At 43.9% G+C, this 18,058-nt stretch overlaps 1 protein-coding gene across 20 annotated transcripts in view; it reads right to left on the bottom strand.

Annotated features, from left to right (window-relative positions):
* BLTP1 (bridge-like lipid transfer protein family member 1) overlaps positions 1 to 18,058 on the bottom strand; it is a 1,779,540-nt gene that overhangs the window by 1,626,786 nt on the left and 134,696 nt on the right. For all 20 annotated transcript variants that reach the window (XM_069242474.1, XM_069242454.1, XM_069242518.1 and 17 more), the window contains one exon: positions 5,438 to 5,517. In XM_069242474.1, coding sequence (XP_069098575.1) covers positions 5,438 to 5,517 — 80 coding nt within the window. The remainder of the gene's footprint in view (positions 1 to 5,437; positions 5,518 to 18,058) is intronic.

The raw sequence follows: 18,058 nt of genomic DNA on the forward strand, positions 1-18,058 counted from the left end.
AAGTGCAGTAACTGTATATCTTGTAGACGCCCACTGGCTCATTAGAACAATGGTTTAATTCCTCTGCAGATGAAAAAGCCAAAATCTCGGAAGCAGATGTGGCGACACAGGATTCTGACTTCGTGGGGATGGCTAATGGGCTCACCAAAAATTTGGACACTTGGGAGAGAAGGCCACTAACAGGTGGGCACAGATTAGAGGGATGCACATTCCCCTAGACCTAGATTAAAACAGTGATTATCCAATGTCCTATTTGTCAACACACACTTAGCAAAGATCCGCTCTGCAGACAGTCGGGGCCAAATAGGGAGAAGAAAGTTGCCAGGGCAGATATATTGCAAATTTATTACATCGGAACACGGCTAATTAGTCCAGAATGTCAATATGCATGTACAATGGTGGATAGTTATTCTGGCTATTTGATAGAGTATCTATGCAAGTGTACTACCCAGTTCAATAACATTAAAACACTAGATTTATTAATTTTGTAATATGGAATTCCACTTCAGATTCAAACTGATAATGGATCCTATTTTAAAGTTAAGTTGGTACACGACTATTGTTCCCAGCACAATATAGAGTGGATTTATCATATTCCATATTACCCACAAGCTGTGGGACTGATTGAGAGAATGAATGGATTGTTCAAGTCTCAGCTGAGTAAATTGTCAGGTGGATCATTGAAAAGTTGGAGAGATCACTTAAATAAAGCATTACAAATACTGAACAACATAACTGACAAATGCAGGGACCCCTTTGCTGCGAATGTCAACCCCAGTGCTGCAAATACAACCTCATGTGGCTACTGATACTATTACGTATTGGAAAACAAAGACAGGAGCTTTAGCTCCGTACTGTGCAACACAAGACGCTGCAGGTCTTGATTTGCAAGCTTTGACTATGTACAGGCTGAAACCAAGAGATATGGTACTCGTTGAGACAGGAGTTGGGACACAGATTCCCCCAGAGCACTTTGGATTGGTTGCTCCTCTTTCTGGGCTGGCACTCCAGGGTATTCAGGTCTTGGGGGGAGTTACTGATGCAGACTATCAGGGAAAGATAAAAATGATATTGCTTAAAAGTGGTGATGCTGATTTGATAATACAAGCTGGAGCCAGAATTGCTCAGAATGTGATTATTCCAGTGTACGGAGGAATAGTAAAAAAAGGGGACTGCCCCACCCCTTTGTATCATGCAAGGGGAGGGAGGCTTTGGCTCCACTGACAAGAATCCCAGTGCCAAGGTGTGGATAGAATCCCCAAATCGTCCCCCTGAACCAGCAGAAATCACATCAAAAGGAAAAAACTGTATTCTGTTAGTCATGAAACAGGACAAGAAAAGTAGGAGCATGTGCCAGCTGATAAATGGTACTTACAAGAACAATCACCCTTGTCTCTTTTACAGATCATACTATGAGGTGTCTGTGTTCTGAATGCGCTGCTTGGAATGTGTTTGGTCATCTCTGAGAGGGGTCGAGAGGGGCCCCAGCTCCGAAGTGATTGACTGACAGCACCGATAGACACCACAAACCGGAAAATGTGTATACTCATTTGGCGCGGACCATTCTCAACAGGTTGGACTTTTGCATGACAAATATGAAAAACACTACCAATGTTATTTCCATCTGCCTGGTTGCCATACCATCTCCTGCTACTGTTTTGCTGTAAGTATTCAATGCCACAAATGAAGATGAGGCGGTGGAAAACAGTGAAGTATGAACTCATCTATCTGTATATGAATATTCCAGCTTTTGCCAAGAAACCACTGATAAAAGTGGAACAATTTAACTCAGGTGATAACTTACAATGTGACCACAGGTGACGTTTGTTATAATCTAATATGTGACACCAAAAAGATTGGCAAATGTGCTCAAATGGGCCTTGAAGTGACAGTGTCCTCTCAAGAGATACCATGGGAACAACAAACTTTATGTAAAAAAAACAAAATGATGTGTAAAAATGTAAATAATAGTATGTCCTGTAAGAATGTAGTGTCTGCCGCCAGCCACATTAAGCATGTTAAGTTGCCCATTGGATGGCTATTTTCTTGTGGTAATGTCACCAATATATGAACAAATAAAATATGAAGGCTGTGTGCATTCATGCAGCTAGGACTTAAGTTTCCATTGCAACCAGCATCACATACCCGGAACAAGAGGGAAATAATGCAGCTCAATGAGGATTGTGACTCTGAAATCCAATTATTATCCAAAGCAGAATATGTAAGCTCAGGTGTTTCTATAGTAGGAGTCTCAGGATTAGCTGTTTATTTAGAGTTATTAATAAGTTAGCATATTTAATGGTTAAAAATATTGATCACACATCTTTTGTTTTGGGCAGAACTATTACTAGATATGCGTGCAACAAAGAAAGCTGCTTTGCAAAATAGAGCAGCAATTGATTATTTGCTTTTAAAACATAATCATGGATGTTCATAATTTGAAGGGATGTGTTGTTTTAACTTGGCAGACCATTCTAAATCTATCCAGTCTCACATTCAAGCATTGAATGAACTGGTCGAGGGAGTGAAACAAGATGTAGATAAAGGGTGGTGAGATTGGCTATTTGGATGGTTACCTGATTTTGGTTAGCTTTGTTCTATTTTAGGTGGGATAATTATGGTAATCTGTGTCATAATAATGCAGTGTTGTTGTGTACAATGCATGCCTAATCTAATATCCATGCTTCGACCTAAGAAAGTTGATTTCAAACCATTATGTTATGAGAGTCAATGGTCAAAGGGCGTAGTGTGATGCTATGTAGACTTGGCCATCATTTGACCATCTTGTTTGAGTGACTCCATTTTGTGTCCTGCTGCAGTGCAGCACAGGTGTTTTTCCCCTCACAGATGTTGTTTTTCTCTTCACAAGTACAAGTCAGACAGTGCTAGAACATACTATGTGGGATGCGCGCTTGATAAGAGTTCACAGGGCTGAGATTGTTTTTACCAGAAGAACGTACAGATCTGTCTCGGGACAAACATAGCAGTCTGGCCAGCTCCATGTTTTAAATGCAGGTGAAGTGCAGCCAGCATTTAGTTTCAGGGGAGGGGGTTCTAGAACTCTCTCCTTGAGGTGTTTTAAGGTATAAAAGATGGCGAGGCTTTGCGCTCAGACAGGAACTCACCTGAGGAACGGACGCGTTGCCCAGGATCTGCTTGTGATCCCGATCGAGTCTCCAGCCTGACTGATATAAGGGCTCCCCAGTCACGCTGGCGAGGATGAAGACCTTAACTCAATTGGTGAAGTATTTTAAATCTTGATTATTTAGCTCATGTACACAGGCTCTGTTGGTGTATTGCACGTAAGTCTAGACCAATTGATATATGCATTTATCTTTGAATATACATATGTTCTGCTGCACTTGAGCTATATGCTTATTCTCATGTATCTGTATGACCTTTATATGATATTTGGGAAGTGCCTTAATAAATTCAATATTTAGACTAAGAGTGTTTTAATATGTAGTGCAGCGTAAAATTCACTTTCAACTGAAAGGCATTCTGCAGTACTTCCCCCTAGGATACTGGAGAGCACAGAACTGATGGCAGAAACCATTGACCGAGGAGGTGAACAAATCTACTACAGGCGAAGATGTCCTAGACTGCTTACTGCATAAGACACCACTCTGGATCGGCAAAAAAACACTGGCTCATGCAGTCAGCTCTGACATTCAGAAACCTGCTAGGTGATTGGTGGTAAATCAGATCCCCTAGTGGTGTGCCCAAGACCACAGTTTCAACACTTCCAGACAAAGGAGGTGAGACCCTACTCCCCTTTGATTGTCAACGTACCACATCACCGTCGGGAAACTGTGAAGTCCTGGAGGGACTGACCTTGGATGGAGGGGAGGAAGCCCTTGAGTGCCAGCTCAATTACTTGTCGCTCCAACAGGTTGATAGGAAGAACCTGCTCTTTTGGAGAACACATACCTGATAACCAGGCGAGCGCCCCACTCGAAGGTGGAGGCATCAATCACTATCGTAGTTACAGCCAGAGGGGAAGCGAAGGCCATCAAACAGTTAATGAGGGTGGAATATGTAGTGCATTGTAAAATTGTATTTCAACTGACACACATTCTCCAGTACTTCACCTTTGGATACTGGAGGGCACAGAATTAATGGCAGAGAGCATTGTCCGAGGAGGGGAACAAGTCTACTACAGGGCAAAGAAGTCCTAATTACCTACTACTTAAGTCTCCACTCTGGATAAGCAAAATAGCACTGGCTCATGCTGGCAGCTTTGACATCCAGAAACCTGCTCGGTGATTGATAGCAGATGCCGTTGAAGCACTAGCAAAAAGGGAGTACACAGTCAAACATGCCGCTGGATCCGAGACTGGTGTTGAGAACTCAGGAAAGGCTGGAGCTGGCATAGGAAACTCAGGGTGACATGGCACCAGTGCAGAGGGTTCCAGGAACAATGGTAGTGGAGCCGGAGGGGGCCAGGAAGGTTCCAAGGCCAAGTCCATTGGAATCACTGGAGCGGGATGACTCAGAGGGGGAACTACAAGCTCCAAGGCAACAACCTCTGTTTTGAGGATGAAGATCCTTTAGGAGTCAGAGAGCACGCAGATGACTTACCTCTCGCAAACTTCTTATGCTTCTTGTGCTTTCTTTTTATCCCCTGAAGAGTGTGAAGAAGGCGATCTAGAACAAGGTCTACACCATTCCTCGCTGGCAATAAAAAGTTTTGCTTCCTGCTCTTTGATGGCCCAGCACGATTTGAAGGGACAGAAGTCACGGTCCAATCCGAGGTACCAGAAGAAGACTATGTAGGGATCTATTATGGAAATATGTCCCTCACAGTCCCTACAGGTTTTAAACCCAGATTTCCTTGGACAGGGAGACACGGTACTGCTAGAAAATACACCACAACAAAAACAAATAAAATAAAAAAAAATAAAAAACGGTTGGTGCAGAAAGCTCCTCAGACGGAGCGAGCACTGGATCCTTGTTGAAAGCCAGTGCCCTCTTCTAGCAACATAAGAGCTTTGAAGTTTCCTAATCCGGTCTGGCACCTGGGATAATTCTACAGATGAGGAATTTTCAGGTGCAAATATATATCAGAAACAAATGACACAGACAGAGAATGCAGTCCATCAAAAGGGACTTCTAAGCTACTGGAAAAGTAAATATAAATTCATTCTTTTCATGCTGTAGCTTTGGAACCACAAAAGAATATTCCCTTACTCAGCCACAAACTCAAACCTTTGGTGCAGTTTTAAGAAGATCAAAAGATTGTCACTTAAACAGTCAGACAACATATTCAAGTCAAACTACATGCGTAAAATGCTAATATTAACAAACCTTGCTGGAACATTATTTAAAAAAATGCAGAATATCAGACTGGCAGTTACCATCAAGAGCCAAGTGCAACCGTTGGCTCATAGATTAATCTAAACTATACATGCACTCATTCACACAGAACTGCAGATACCTGGTTCATCCATGTAGTAATAAATGTCCACGTCATTCGACTGCATGACAACAAAACCTTCTCCCATTAATCTTGGTGGCCTGTGGTGTTAGAGAAGCAAACTACACATTACCCCACTGTCAGAGCAAAGCAGAAAGACAAACTTATATTCTGTGTAATGAACAATGAGAAAACAATTTTGAAAAACATGCCTGCATAATTTGAACAGACAGCGACAAGGAAAAAGCATAGTAAAACGAATACAATGATTGGCATTAGTCAGTGGTGATCACCAACTTAACAGGACCCTTCCCTTTTTGGTGAGGAAGGGCAAATGTGGCTATGCTTTCACGGTTTCAATGCCCAACCTCTCCCTTATTCCATTGTCCCAGACGCATTTTGATCATAGGTGGTGAAAGGATTTTTTTTTTTTTTTTTATTGTGGATAAGGCTCATTTTGCCACCTCTGTGCCAAAGCAAAGGGCCAATTTGGTTTGGTTTACCTCAACTGACGCCACCCTGGGAATCTACCTTTAATGACTTAGTCACCATACAGTATTTTTGGGTGTGGTACAATGAACAAACCACAATCTTACACACTGAACATAAAAGGTGAACAGAGAATAAGAGTGCTGTTAAAAACACATATTATGCAAGCAGGAGTAAAATCAAGCACAGGTCTCCAGTTCCTGAACTTCAATATTTTTCAAAATTAGTCTTTAAGCTGTAATAGTTCTGAATGGCAGCCCCCTCAATATTTTTGAAACACTGAGGAAGCATTGACTTTCATGAGCTACAATACAGTCATGTGCCAATCAAGGTCAGCATTTTATACCCAATAACTTACACTCAAGAGTAGATGTGATTTATCATTTGTGCATTTTTCTTTGCATTATCCACATTTACAAATTAGGCTTCTGTTCCAATCAGCCACCAAACATGACACTGAACACTACCTTATGAAACAATCTATTTATTAATGTGTATATATTCCATTTTAATATTCAACTGAGTCTGATGTTCACCGCAATAATAATCTTCATTTTATATTTTGTCCCAACTAAGTACCCACATTTGAGGCGTATTTCATATAGAATTTGCTACCAAACCTATTTCTCAAAAGTGATAAAAGGTGTTTTCCAAGAACAAATAAAAATACTCTAATTATGTGCATTTCTTTTCATTTTCTTTTATGTTTAAAACATCAATTAAGTCTCCAAAAACACGGCTTGAACAATAAAATACCTGCCTTTGAAATATGCCTACATACTACAAAAATGATCCAGTTTTTGCTCAGACAAAAACATATGTATCTGTGCATTTACATGCAAAATTAACAGCTGTGAGAATGTGTGTGTGTCCCATGTACAGACACACACAACTTTATATATACGTAGTGAAAGAGTTTAACTTCTTAAAATTGCATTCCAACTACAAGTAACATTTTGTTTACAGAGACACACATTATATATATATATATATATATATATATATATATATATATATATATATATATATATATATATATGGAAAATGTCACTTACCCAGTGTACATCTGTTCGTGGCATGAGACGCTGCAGATTCACATGCTGTGCACATCCCGCCATCTAGTGTTGGGCTCGGAGTGTTACAGGTTGTTTTTCTTCGAAGAAGTCTTTTTCGAGTCACGAGATCGAGGGACTCCTCCCCTTTCGGCTCTATTGCGCATGGGCGTCGACTCCATCTTAGATTGTTTTCCCCGCAGAGGGTGAGGTAGGAGTTGTGTATATAGTAATAGTGCCCATGCAATGGAGTAAATATGTATGTACATAATGTGTTTAAAAGTGATATATTTACAAATGTACAATTCTAATTTTTCTCAACTTAAAACGGCTCCAGGCTCCCGGGGGAGGTGGGAGGGCGCATGTGAATCTGCAGCATCTCATGCCACGAACAGATGTACACTGGGTAAGTGACATTTTCCGTTCGATGGCATGTGTAGCTGCAGATACACATGCTGTTCATAGACTAGTAAGCAGTTATCTCCCCTAAAAGCAGTGGTTCAGCCTGTAGGAGTTGAAGTTGTTTGAAATAAAGTCCGTAATACTGCTTGTCCTACTGTGGCTTGCTGTGTTGTTAACACATCCACGGAGTAATGCTTGGTAAATGTATGAGGCGTAGACCATGTGGCTGCCTTACATATTTCAGTCATTGGTATGTTTCCTAGAAAGGCCATGGTAGCACCTTTCTTTCTAGTTGAGTGTGCCTTTGGTGTAATAGGCAGTTCTCTTTTTGCTTTTATATAACAGGTTTGAATACATTTAACTATCCATCTGGCAATGCCCTGTTTGGATATTGGATTCCCTGTATGAGGTGTTTGGAATGCAACAAACAATTGTTTTGTTTTGCAAATTTGTTTCGTTCTATCTATGTAGTACATTAGTGCCCTTTTAATGTCTAATGTATGTAATGCTCTCTCAGCTACCGAATCTGGTTCTGGAAAGAATACTGGGAGTTCCACTGTTTGATTTAAGTGGAACGGTGATATGACATTAGGTAAGAATTTAGGATTTGCTCGTAGAACTACTTTTTGTTTATGTATTTGAATAAAGGGTTCTTGTATAGTAAATGCTTGTATTTCACTTACTCTTCTGAGAGATGTGATATCTATCAGAAAAGCTACTTTCCATGTTAAGTACTGCATCTCACATGAGTGCATGGGTTCAAAAGCTGGACCCATAAGTCGTGTTAAGACAATATTGAGATTCCATAGAGGAACTGGTGGTATTCTTGGTGGGATAATTCTTTTCAGACCCTCCATAAATGCGTTTATGACTGGGACCCTGAATAATGAAGTTGAGTGCGTAATTTGCAGATAAGCTGAATTTGAGGTGAGATGTATTTTAATGGATTAAAAAGCTAACTTTGACATTTGTAAGTGCAGTAGGTAGCTGACGATGTCTTTAGCAGATGCGTGTAATGGTTGAATTTGATTATTATGGCAGTAATAAACAAACCTTTTCCACTTATTTGCATAGCAATGTCTTGTGGTTGGTTTCCTAGCTTGTTTTATGACCTCCATACATTCCTGTGTAAGGTCTAGGTGCCCGAATTCTAAGACTTCAGGAGCCAAATTGCTAGATTCAGCTATGCTGGATTTGGGTGTCTGATCTGCTGTTTGTGTTGAGTTAACAGATCTGGTCTGTTTTGGTAGCTTGATATGGGGCACTACTGAGAGGTCTAGTAGTGTTGTGTACCAAGGTTGTCTTGCCCAAGTTGGTGCTATTAGTATGAGTTTGAGTTTGTTGAGAGTGAGCCTGTGGGTACCTGGATGCGAAGTTTTGGCATTTTGCGTTTTCTTTTGTTGCAAATAGGTCTATTTGCGGTGTTCCCCACCTTTGGAAGTAAGTTTTTAGTATTTGGGGATGAATTTCCCATTCGTTGATCTGTTGGTGATCCCGAGAGAGATTGTCTGCTAACTGGTTTTGAATTCCAGGTATGAACTGCGCTATTAGGCGAATGTGGTTGTGAATCGCCCAATGCCATATTTTCTGTGCCAGGAGAAACAACTGTGTCGAGTGTGTTCCTCCCTGTTTGTTCAGATAATACATCGTTGTCATGTTGTCTGTTTTGACAAGAATGTGTTTGTGGGTTATTATAGGTTGAAATGCTTTCAGCACTAGAAATACCACTAGTAGTTCTAAGTGATTTATGTGAAACTTTCTCTGCTGAGCGTCCCATTGTCCTTGGATGCTGTGTTGGTTGAGGTGTGCTCCCCACCCTATCATGAAGGCATCCGTTGTTATTACGTATTGAGGCACTGGGTCTTGAAAAGGCCGCCCTTTGTTTACATTTATAGTGTTCCACCATTGAAGCGAGGTGTATGTTTGGCGGTCTATCAACACTAGATCTTGAAGTTGACCCTGTGACCATTGCAATGCAAGGCACTGTTGTAAGGGCTGCATGTGCAGTCTTGCGTTTGGGACAATGGCTATGCATGAGGACATCATGCCTAGTAGTTTCATCACTAATTTTACCTGTAACTTTTGGTTTGGGTGCATGGCTTGTATTACGTTTTGAAATGCCTGTACCCTTTGTGGACTTGGAGTGGCAATCCCTTCTGTTGTGTTGATTGTCGCTCCTAAGTATTGTTGTATTTGACATGGCTGTAGGTGTGATTTGTTGTAGTTGAGTGAGAAACCTAGCTTGTGAAGGGTTTCTATGACATACTTCGTGTGTTGTGAACACAGTTCTTGCGTATTGGTCTTGATTAACCAATCGTCTAGGTATGGGAAGATATGTATTTTGTGCCTTCTGATATGAGCTGCTACTACTGCCAGGCATTTTGTAAAAACTCTTGGCGCTGTTGTTATCCCGAATGGCAACACTTTGAACTGGTAATGTACCCCTTGGATTACAAACCTTAAGTACTTTCTGTGGGAAGGATGTATGGGTATATGGAAATACGTATCCTTGAGGTCTAGTGTTGTCATGTAGTCTTGTTGTTTGAGCAATGGGATCACGTCTTGCAGTGTCACCATGTGAAAGTGATCTGATTTGATTTATATGTTTAATGTTCTGAGATCTAGTATAGGTCTTAGAGTTTTGTCTTTTTTGGGTATGAGAAAGTACAGGGAGTAAACTCCTGTTCCCTTCTGATGAATTGGTACTAGCTCTATTGCATCTTTTTGCAACAACGCTTGGACCTCTAGTTGTAAGAGATCCATGTGTTGTTTGGACATGTGTGTTTTCGGTGGGACATTTGGAGGGAATTGAAGAAACTCTATGCAATAACCATGCTGGATAATGGCTAGGACCCACGTGTCTGTTGTTATTTGTTCCCAGTTGTTGTAGAAATTGGTTAGTCTCCCCCCCACTGGTGTCATGTGTTGGGGATTTGTGACGTAAAAGTCACTGTTTATTTTGTGGAGTTTTGGGGCTCTGAAACTTCCCTCTACTCTTTGGAAACTGTCCTCCTCTGTATTGTCCCCGAAAACTTCCCCGCTGATATTGGCTTTGATAAGTGGGTCTTGTTTGTGAGGGTGAGGGCTCTGTGCTCTGTCCCCGAAACCCCCCTCTAAACTGTGATTTTCGAAATGTGCTTCTGCTCTGTGGGGAGTACAGTGCGCCCATGGCTTTGGCCATATCTGTGTCTTTTTAAAGTTTTTCTATGGCAGTGTCCACCCAAACAACTGCTGTCCGTTAAATGGCATATTCAGGACCGCTTGTTGTATTTCAGGCTTGAATCCTGAGGTTCTTAGCCATGCGTGCCTCCGTATGGTCACTGCTGTATTTACAGTCCTAGCAGCTGTGTCGGCTGCATCCATTGCTGAGCCTATCTGATTGTTCGAGATACTCTGGCCTTGTCCCACCACTTGTTGTGCTCTTTTTTGGAACTCTTTGGGCAGATGTTCAATGAAATGTTGCATTTCGTCCCAATGAGCCCTATCATATCTCGCCAGCAATGCCTGTGAGTTGGCAATGCGCCATTGGTTGGCTGCCTGTGCTGCAACCCTTTTTCCCCGCAGCGTCGAACTTGCGACTTTCTTTGTCTGGAGGTGGGGCGTCTCGAGGTGTGTGAGTTCGCCCTTTTACGAGCTGCCCCTACTACCACTGAGTCTGGTGTTAATTGCTGCGTGATGTACACAGGGTCTGTTGGTGGCGCTTTGTACTTCTTGTCCACCCTTGGAGTTATGGCCCTGCCCTTCACATGCTCCTGAAACACTTGTTTGGAGTGTTTGAGCATTCCTGGTAACATAGGGAGACTCTGGTACTGGCTATGTGTGGACGACAGTGTATTAAAGAAAAAGTCATCCTCTATAGGTTCTGCGTGCAGGGTGACATTATGAAACGCTGCTGCTCCTGCCACCACCTGTGTGTAGGCAGTGCTGTCCGCAGGTGGTGACGGTCTCGCTGGATAACAGTCGGGACTGTTATCTGATACAGGCGCATCATAAAGATCCCAAGCGTCTGGATCATTCTGACTCATCCCTGTGTGAGTTGGGGACTGCATCATTGGTGGAGTGGCTACTGGTGATAGTTGTGGTGAGCGTTGTGGAGATGGTGGCGGAGTCACTTGTCTTGCCACCTTTGCCTGAGGCTGCTTGTCTTTCTCTTGAAAGGCAAGTTTTCTTTCCATTCTTATTGGAGGGAGAGTACTGATCTTCCCTGTGTCCTTTTGAATGTAGAGCCTTCTTTGGGTGTAATCTGGCTCCCCTGCTTCCAGTTCTTGTCCGAATTTGTGTCCTTGCATCTGTGAGGACAGGCCCTGTTCTTCGGTGTAGGAACTCGATTTCGGTTCCGAGGCCGGATGTTTCGGTATGGAAACATTTTCGGCAGTCTTTTTCGGCTCCGAAGACACTTTTTAAATTTTTGGCGTACTGATCTCTCAATGCTGACTCATTTCGGTGCCGCCCTCTCGGTGTCGAGATTGCACCGACCCGGTGTCTCGGGGTCGAGTCTGCTCTGTGCCAGTATCTCGACCGGAGTCGGATGACTTCGACACATGCATGCCCTTTTTCAGTGCAGATGCTCGGTCACCTATTTTTCAGGTTAAGCCATGGCCTGCTGGCGGTGGCGTCACCTGGGCTTTAACGGTTTTCCCGTGAGTTTTGTGTTGTGACATCTTACTCACGGTTTTCGGCATCTGTTCGGGATCGACCTCGTCCGAGTCCGAATCCGCGATGGAGAAGGTTTCTTCCTCTTCCTTAAAGTGTCGTTGTCCTGTCGGCGCCAACGCCATTTGTAGTCTTCTTGCTCTTCGGTCTCTTAAAGTCTTCCTCAACCGAAACGCTCGACAGGCCTCACAGGTATCCTCTGTGTTCTGGAAACAAACACAAATTACAGACCAGATGCTGATCTGTATAAGGATACTTGTTGTGACATTCGGGGCAGAAGCGGAATGGGGTCCGTTCCATTAGCCTTGAAGACGCACGTGGTCGGGCCAACCAGGCCCCGCCAGGGAATCGAATTCCCCCAAGGGCCACCGGAGCTCTTCAAAATTCGGTGTCGATCTGTTGTAACTAACCCGATACCGAACGCAAACAATACCGTCAAATTTTCCGAGATTTTCACTAACTTTCCGAACCGAAACGCGGAGCGAAAAGAAACACGTCCGAACCCGATGGCGGAAAGAAAACAATCTAAGATGGAGTCGATGCCCATGTGCAATGGAGCCGAAAGGGGAGGAGTCCCTCGATCTTGTGACTCGAAAAAGACTTCTTCGAAGAAAAACAACTTGTAACACTCTGAGCCCAACACTAGATGGCGGGATGTGCACAGCATGTGTATCTGCAGCTACACATGCCATCGAACACACACACATATATATATATATACACACACACACATATATATATATATATATATATATATATATATATATATATTTTTTTTTTTTTTTTTTAAAGGTAGCTTTATGTTTTGTACATTTACAATTAGTAATAACGTGTATAAAAAGTCATAAACGCTGTACTTCTCTGAAGCTGCCTATCAGTTGCGAATAGGGGTATTTAGAAAATTAAAAAAGCTTACTAATAATATTTTAGGACTCTCATCAAGAACGGTCCACAGACAATGAACACAGGGCAGTTCAGTTGGAAATCAGGTAGAGGGAGGGCAAATAGTGTTTGGAGGTTTTGGGGAAGAGGGGGCGCTGAGCATGGAATGGAATGACACTTCTGGCATTCCTGACCAGCCCCTATAATCACTGTAACCTTTTGTCAATCTTTAGCACGTCAACAATGTAGGTTGCCCGCTATCAACATTGTCACATCAAGATCATTCTGAATGAGTTAAGGAGTCCTAAAATGGCTGAAAAAGAACATTGTCAACAGACAGACAAACCAAAGGTCCAAGCAGTGTGGAACAGAAGAGTGAAAACATCCAGGAAGATCTACCAACGTGCATGTATCCTGAACATGAAATAGAGCCATGGTGCAAGCTGTGGGCAACTCGGGCGTGCAGGAGTATCCTCACGCAAGGCAGGAGGCTCCTACACCGGCAATCGGAAGGAGACCAGTCTGGATGGGACACTTGAACAGAGCCAAGGAAAAGGGCCAGCAACAGACAAGAGAAGTCAGGAGATACCAGCATGGCGCTCCTGAAAAGGAGCAAAACAAGCAATAATAACAGCAATACACACTATCAGAGTACAAAGGAATAGCCCGGTCGTTGCAGATAGGTATAACCGAAGGACAATCATTGAGACCCATCTTGAATGGAGACATAGAACTTGAAGTGACCCCAGCACGAACTAGGATGGAGGTCTGAGTTCAGACTAAAGGTCAAGTCAGGAGTCCCCTCTGTCTGAAACTGCAGAGAGATAGCAGTTATTTATGGAAAGAGGGCAGATGAAATAAACCTGTGAATAGTAAGGAACAGCCACAACTAAGTGGAAAGCAAGGACACAGAACCAATAACAGAAGAGCTCAGTTTGAACTCAACATGACCTTACCCCCGTAGAGTAAAGTGCAATGTAATTCCCAAAATGATAAGCAGGCAGCTACCACATGTAGCAGGACTAGAGGGTCCTACAATGGGGACGTAATGCTGAGGCAAGGAGCTTAATGCCCAGACTCATTCAGGAGCATGATCAGAGTGTGGTAGAGCTTCCAGTTCAAGCTTCCAGTTAATACAATAGCAAGGTGATGCCCCTCCTGGTCAAAGATAACTAAACACCCAGGAAATGTGACAGAATCTAAGAAACAAACTTTGTTGCAGGTACAATAACATTCAAAGGAACAGGCTTAGCCCAGACATAACAGTCCATGAGTAGATAAAACAAGTAGCCAATCGCCCTGCAGAGTGCCAGAAGACAAAAGGTCTAAACTCAAAATGCCCAATGAGACACCACAGACTCAAACAACAAATCGGGTGAGGATGGACAAATCAGATGGTATATTAGCAGCTACAAACACCCACTACAAGACACCTTGGAACAAAAAAAAAAAAATCCATAACAGACTTGAGTCTCCTCCAAGATGATAAAATGGAAACTATTAGAATGGACTTAAGAGACTGAAAACATGATGATGGACCAAAAACACACCACATCAATAAGCGTTCAAGACTTTGAACAGAAGGTTACCTACCTTGAATACAGGGCAGAAGATTCAGAGGGCCATGCCTTTATGACAACATACAGATGGTGGGATTACAAGAGAAATCAGAAAGAGGCAGTACACTGATGTTTTTAGAGAAATGGCTGGTACAACTCTGCAACAGCTCCCGGCACCTTCCTCTTGACCGGGACCTCGACTTGCGGAGTCTGGCGTCGGCTGCCATCCGCTTCACGGACTGCTCCCTCAAAGCCTTCGAATGCATGGCCCGACACTCGGAGCACGACTTCCGGCTGCAGTCACGCTCCAGGCACCAAAGATACACGAGGTGCAGACCCATCACCGGCTTTTACTTATGAAACGACCCGCAGGGTGTAAACCCAACCTTCCTCAATGACATCTGATGCACCAGGAGTAGAAAACGTTTTTTAAATCTTTGACAAAGTTGGAAAAAGACCAGTCAAAAAGTGACTGAGGGGTAACTCTTTGGATTGGCGCTAACTGGCACGGAGAGAAAAGAACAGACGTCAGCGAGCCAGGGCGTCGCCCTTATAGGACCTGCAACATAGTTTTGGACGCAGATGCCTGCGGAAGTGGAACCGATCAATACCACCTATCGGCACACTGGGGTATTGCTCAGAAAGGTCTCCAGATCATGCCGACGCCTGGGGGGAATTCAAATGGTAAGGAATCTGCAACTAGAAAAAGATGCAGACCCCTCCCATGCTGCTGTGACTGCAGATCCTCACGGAGGGGACCCTAATCCAAGGACAAATACTCATGGCAAGGGGTTCTGGATACCATACTCTTACTGCTTAGACTGGGGCCACTAGGATGACTTAGGCCCAGGCTGTTCTGATCTTCTTGAGAACTCACTGCAGGAGTGGAACTGGTGGAAAGGCATACAGAAGGCCTGAGTTCGACTCGAGGTGGAATGTGTCTGAGAGAGAGACGTCTTCAAAACTCCAACGCACAGAAGTGCTGACACTGCACGTTCTTGGCACTGAACTCACCGTTCACGAGAGACCTTGCACCAACTATTGGTGTAACTGCCACTCTTGATTCGCTAGATGCAGACAGCTGCAGTCATCCGCCCTGGCATACTAGGGGTCTGCCAGGTTGTTTACCACCAGGAATATCCAGCAATGTCCAGAGGTGCAATGCCTCCTGGCACAGTATCAGTGGATCCACCCTGCCCTGTTTTGTGCACCACATGGAGGTAATGTGGTCTGTGAGCACCTATACCAGCCTCTCCTTGATGGATGGAAGGGAGACTTTCAATTCCAAGCTGGTGGACCGCCGCACCAGAAGGCTGAACCGGAGCCAAGACTCCACTGGAGAACAGAGGCCTCTGATCTCTGCTTTATCCCGATGGCCACCCCACCCAGAACCAATGCATTGGCTAACCCTTTCATTTCTGGGTAGGGTGGGGGGCGTTGCAGGGTTTTGCTGCTGACTTAGTCGCAGTCTAGAAACCACTACTGCTGATCATTTGCAGTCTCCTACGAAATCTGAACATGGTCAGAAAGATCCCCTTCATACTAGGCCCACAGAGACATAATTTACCACTGAAATCCAGGACCGACTGTGAAAGATCTGTATTATAAACTAAAAGTCCAGGGCTCTCTTTCCTGGGGGAAAGGAACATATCAAACTGTGTCCAGAATGAACCCCATGAAGGGGGGTGTCTGAGGAGGAGTCAGGTGTGACTTAAGCATGTTTTTTTATATATTAAGTTAGTAGTTTTCTATAAACAAACTGAACATTCACAGTACAAGCAAGTGATACCACTTTATCATAAATGAAGTATAGTACTGAAATATAAGTACATAGCATTATCAGCCCCTTCATTCCCCACTTGAAGTCTATAAATTGCAAATGGAAGCTTTAACAGGTCCCTCTGATGTTATGGCTTGCCAACCCAGCATTAGTCATCAGCTTCACTAAGCCATAAAAGGGCTTGGTAGCTGGGACTCCGGGGGTAGATGTAAAGGGTGGGAGTAGTGTACTGGGTAGCCTGTTGAACTTGACCCACAGGGATGGTGGGCACCACATCTGCAACCGCTAAATTGCTAGGTGCCGTGCTGTCGTTGGACTGCCTAATGGTTTAGGGTACCTGTGCCAAAGCCATGAAATGAACGTCATGGCTGATGCAGCTGGTGAGGAGGGGCAGATAAGCTTGCTAATATGTCATGGCCCTGCTCTCCTTGAGCCACTTGAGCCACTAGAGAGCAGATTCTGCCTTTTCCTCAAACAGACAAGCCCTGTTGAACATCATCATACAGCTGTCCTCGACAGAAGACTGGACATCGCCTGAAAAACGGATGACTGCAGCAAATGGCTAAACTGGTGGCAATAGCCCACCCAACAGAACTGGGGGAGTCCAAGCCAAAACAGATTGTGAACTAGACTGCGTCGTTAACATCCTGCATGACCTGGGCGAGGACAAGTCAGAGATAGTCATGGATACCCAAAAGGAATTGAGCCACAGAGTTCCAAAAGACATGAGAATAGCATGCAAGCAGACAGCTAACATTCACTGGCCTGAGCGTCAGAGATGGTGGATGAGGAAACCCTCTTACCGAATGCCTACCTGGTTTGACTCACTATCGGGGATAGTATTTGGGAATGTGTTGGGATCAGTTTGGCATGCAGACATATGCACCACCAAGCTTTAAGTTGAGCAGTGCTGACAAATAAATAAACAGTCATCCGGGGCAGTGTGGTGGAGTCATGCAATTCTGCAGCTAACTGAGCAGCCAGAACAAAGTCTGGCCCATGTTCCAAGCAAAGTATCAGATAATTGTAAGAGAGACTCAGTAAATGTCTGCCCCAGCTGAAGAACATCAGTGAGTATAGTTATCTTGATATCCAAGGATGGGAGCTGGAGGTCAAGGAATTCATCCGCCCTATGCGTAACTATGGAGTAGGAAGCACTCTCCTCAGTAGCATGGCCAGAAGACACGGGAAATATCAAGGCCACTAGCATCCTGCAGGTTATCATACCATTTCTCCTCAAGAGAAGGTTGGCCACTCATCACCAACGTCATAATCGTTATTCAAATGTATGCCAAACAAGGAATGCAGGGTAGGTGTTTGTCACTGTGAAGGCAGATCAAGTCAAAGAACTGGGGTCTCAGTAGTGGCCAGGTACGAATTAGATTGAGGTCGAACCGGTGTCAACTCCACGTTATTGGGGGCCTCGTCTTCTGGCAATCAAGGGAGTTTGCATCTGTGTTGATGCACCGGGGTCAACTTGGACCTTTAAGCCTGAGGCGCAGTAGAGAGTGGAACCGGAGGCGGCCCAGTCATGGGTTCCGATGGTCCAGCTAGTGCTGATGGCAAACCCAACAACATTAACCCAGGTGGAGAACCTCTCGCCCCATGAAGCCTGCAGGAACACCAGGGGAAGTCAGTGAGTATCCGAAGAATCTGGGCTTGGCAACATGGAACTTTTTAATCTTCTTCACAGCGGTGGACGGCCCTGGAAACTTGGATTGTGCCAGAAAAAGTTGTGAAATCGGATCCAAAATCGAACAACTTCAGAAGCGAGGTAGAGATGTATAGTACAGTCTCCATGCATTCTCAGTGGAGTTTGGGTGAC

The sequence above is a fragment of the Pleurodeles waltl genome, chromosome 1_2, assembly GCF_031143425.1.
Source record: "Pleurodeles waltl isolate 20211129_DDA chromosome 1_2, aPleWal1.hap1.20221129, whole genome shotgun sequence".
NCBI classification, from domain to species: Eukaryota; Metazoa; Chordata; class Amphibia; order Caudata; family Salamandridae; genus Pleurodeles; species Pleurodeles waltl.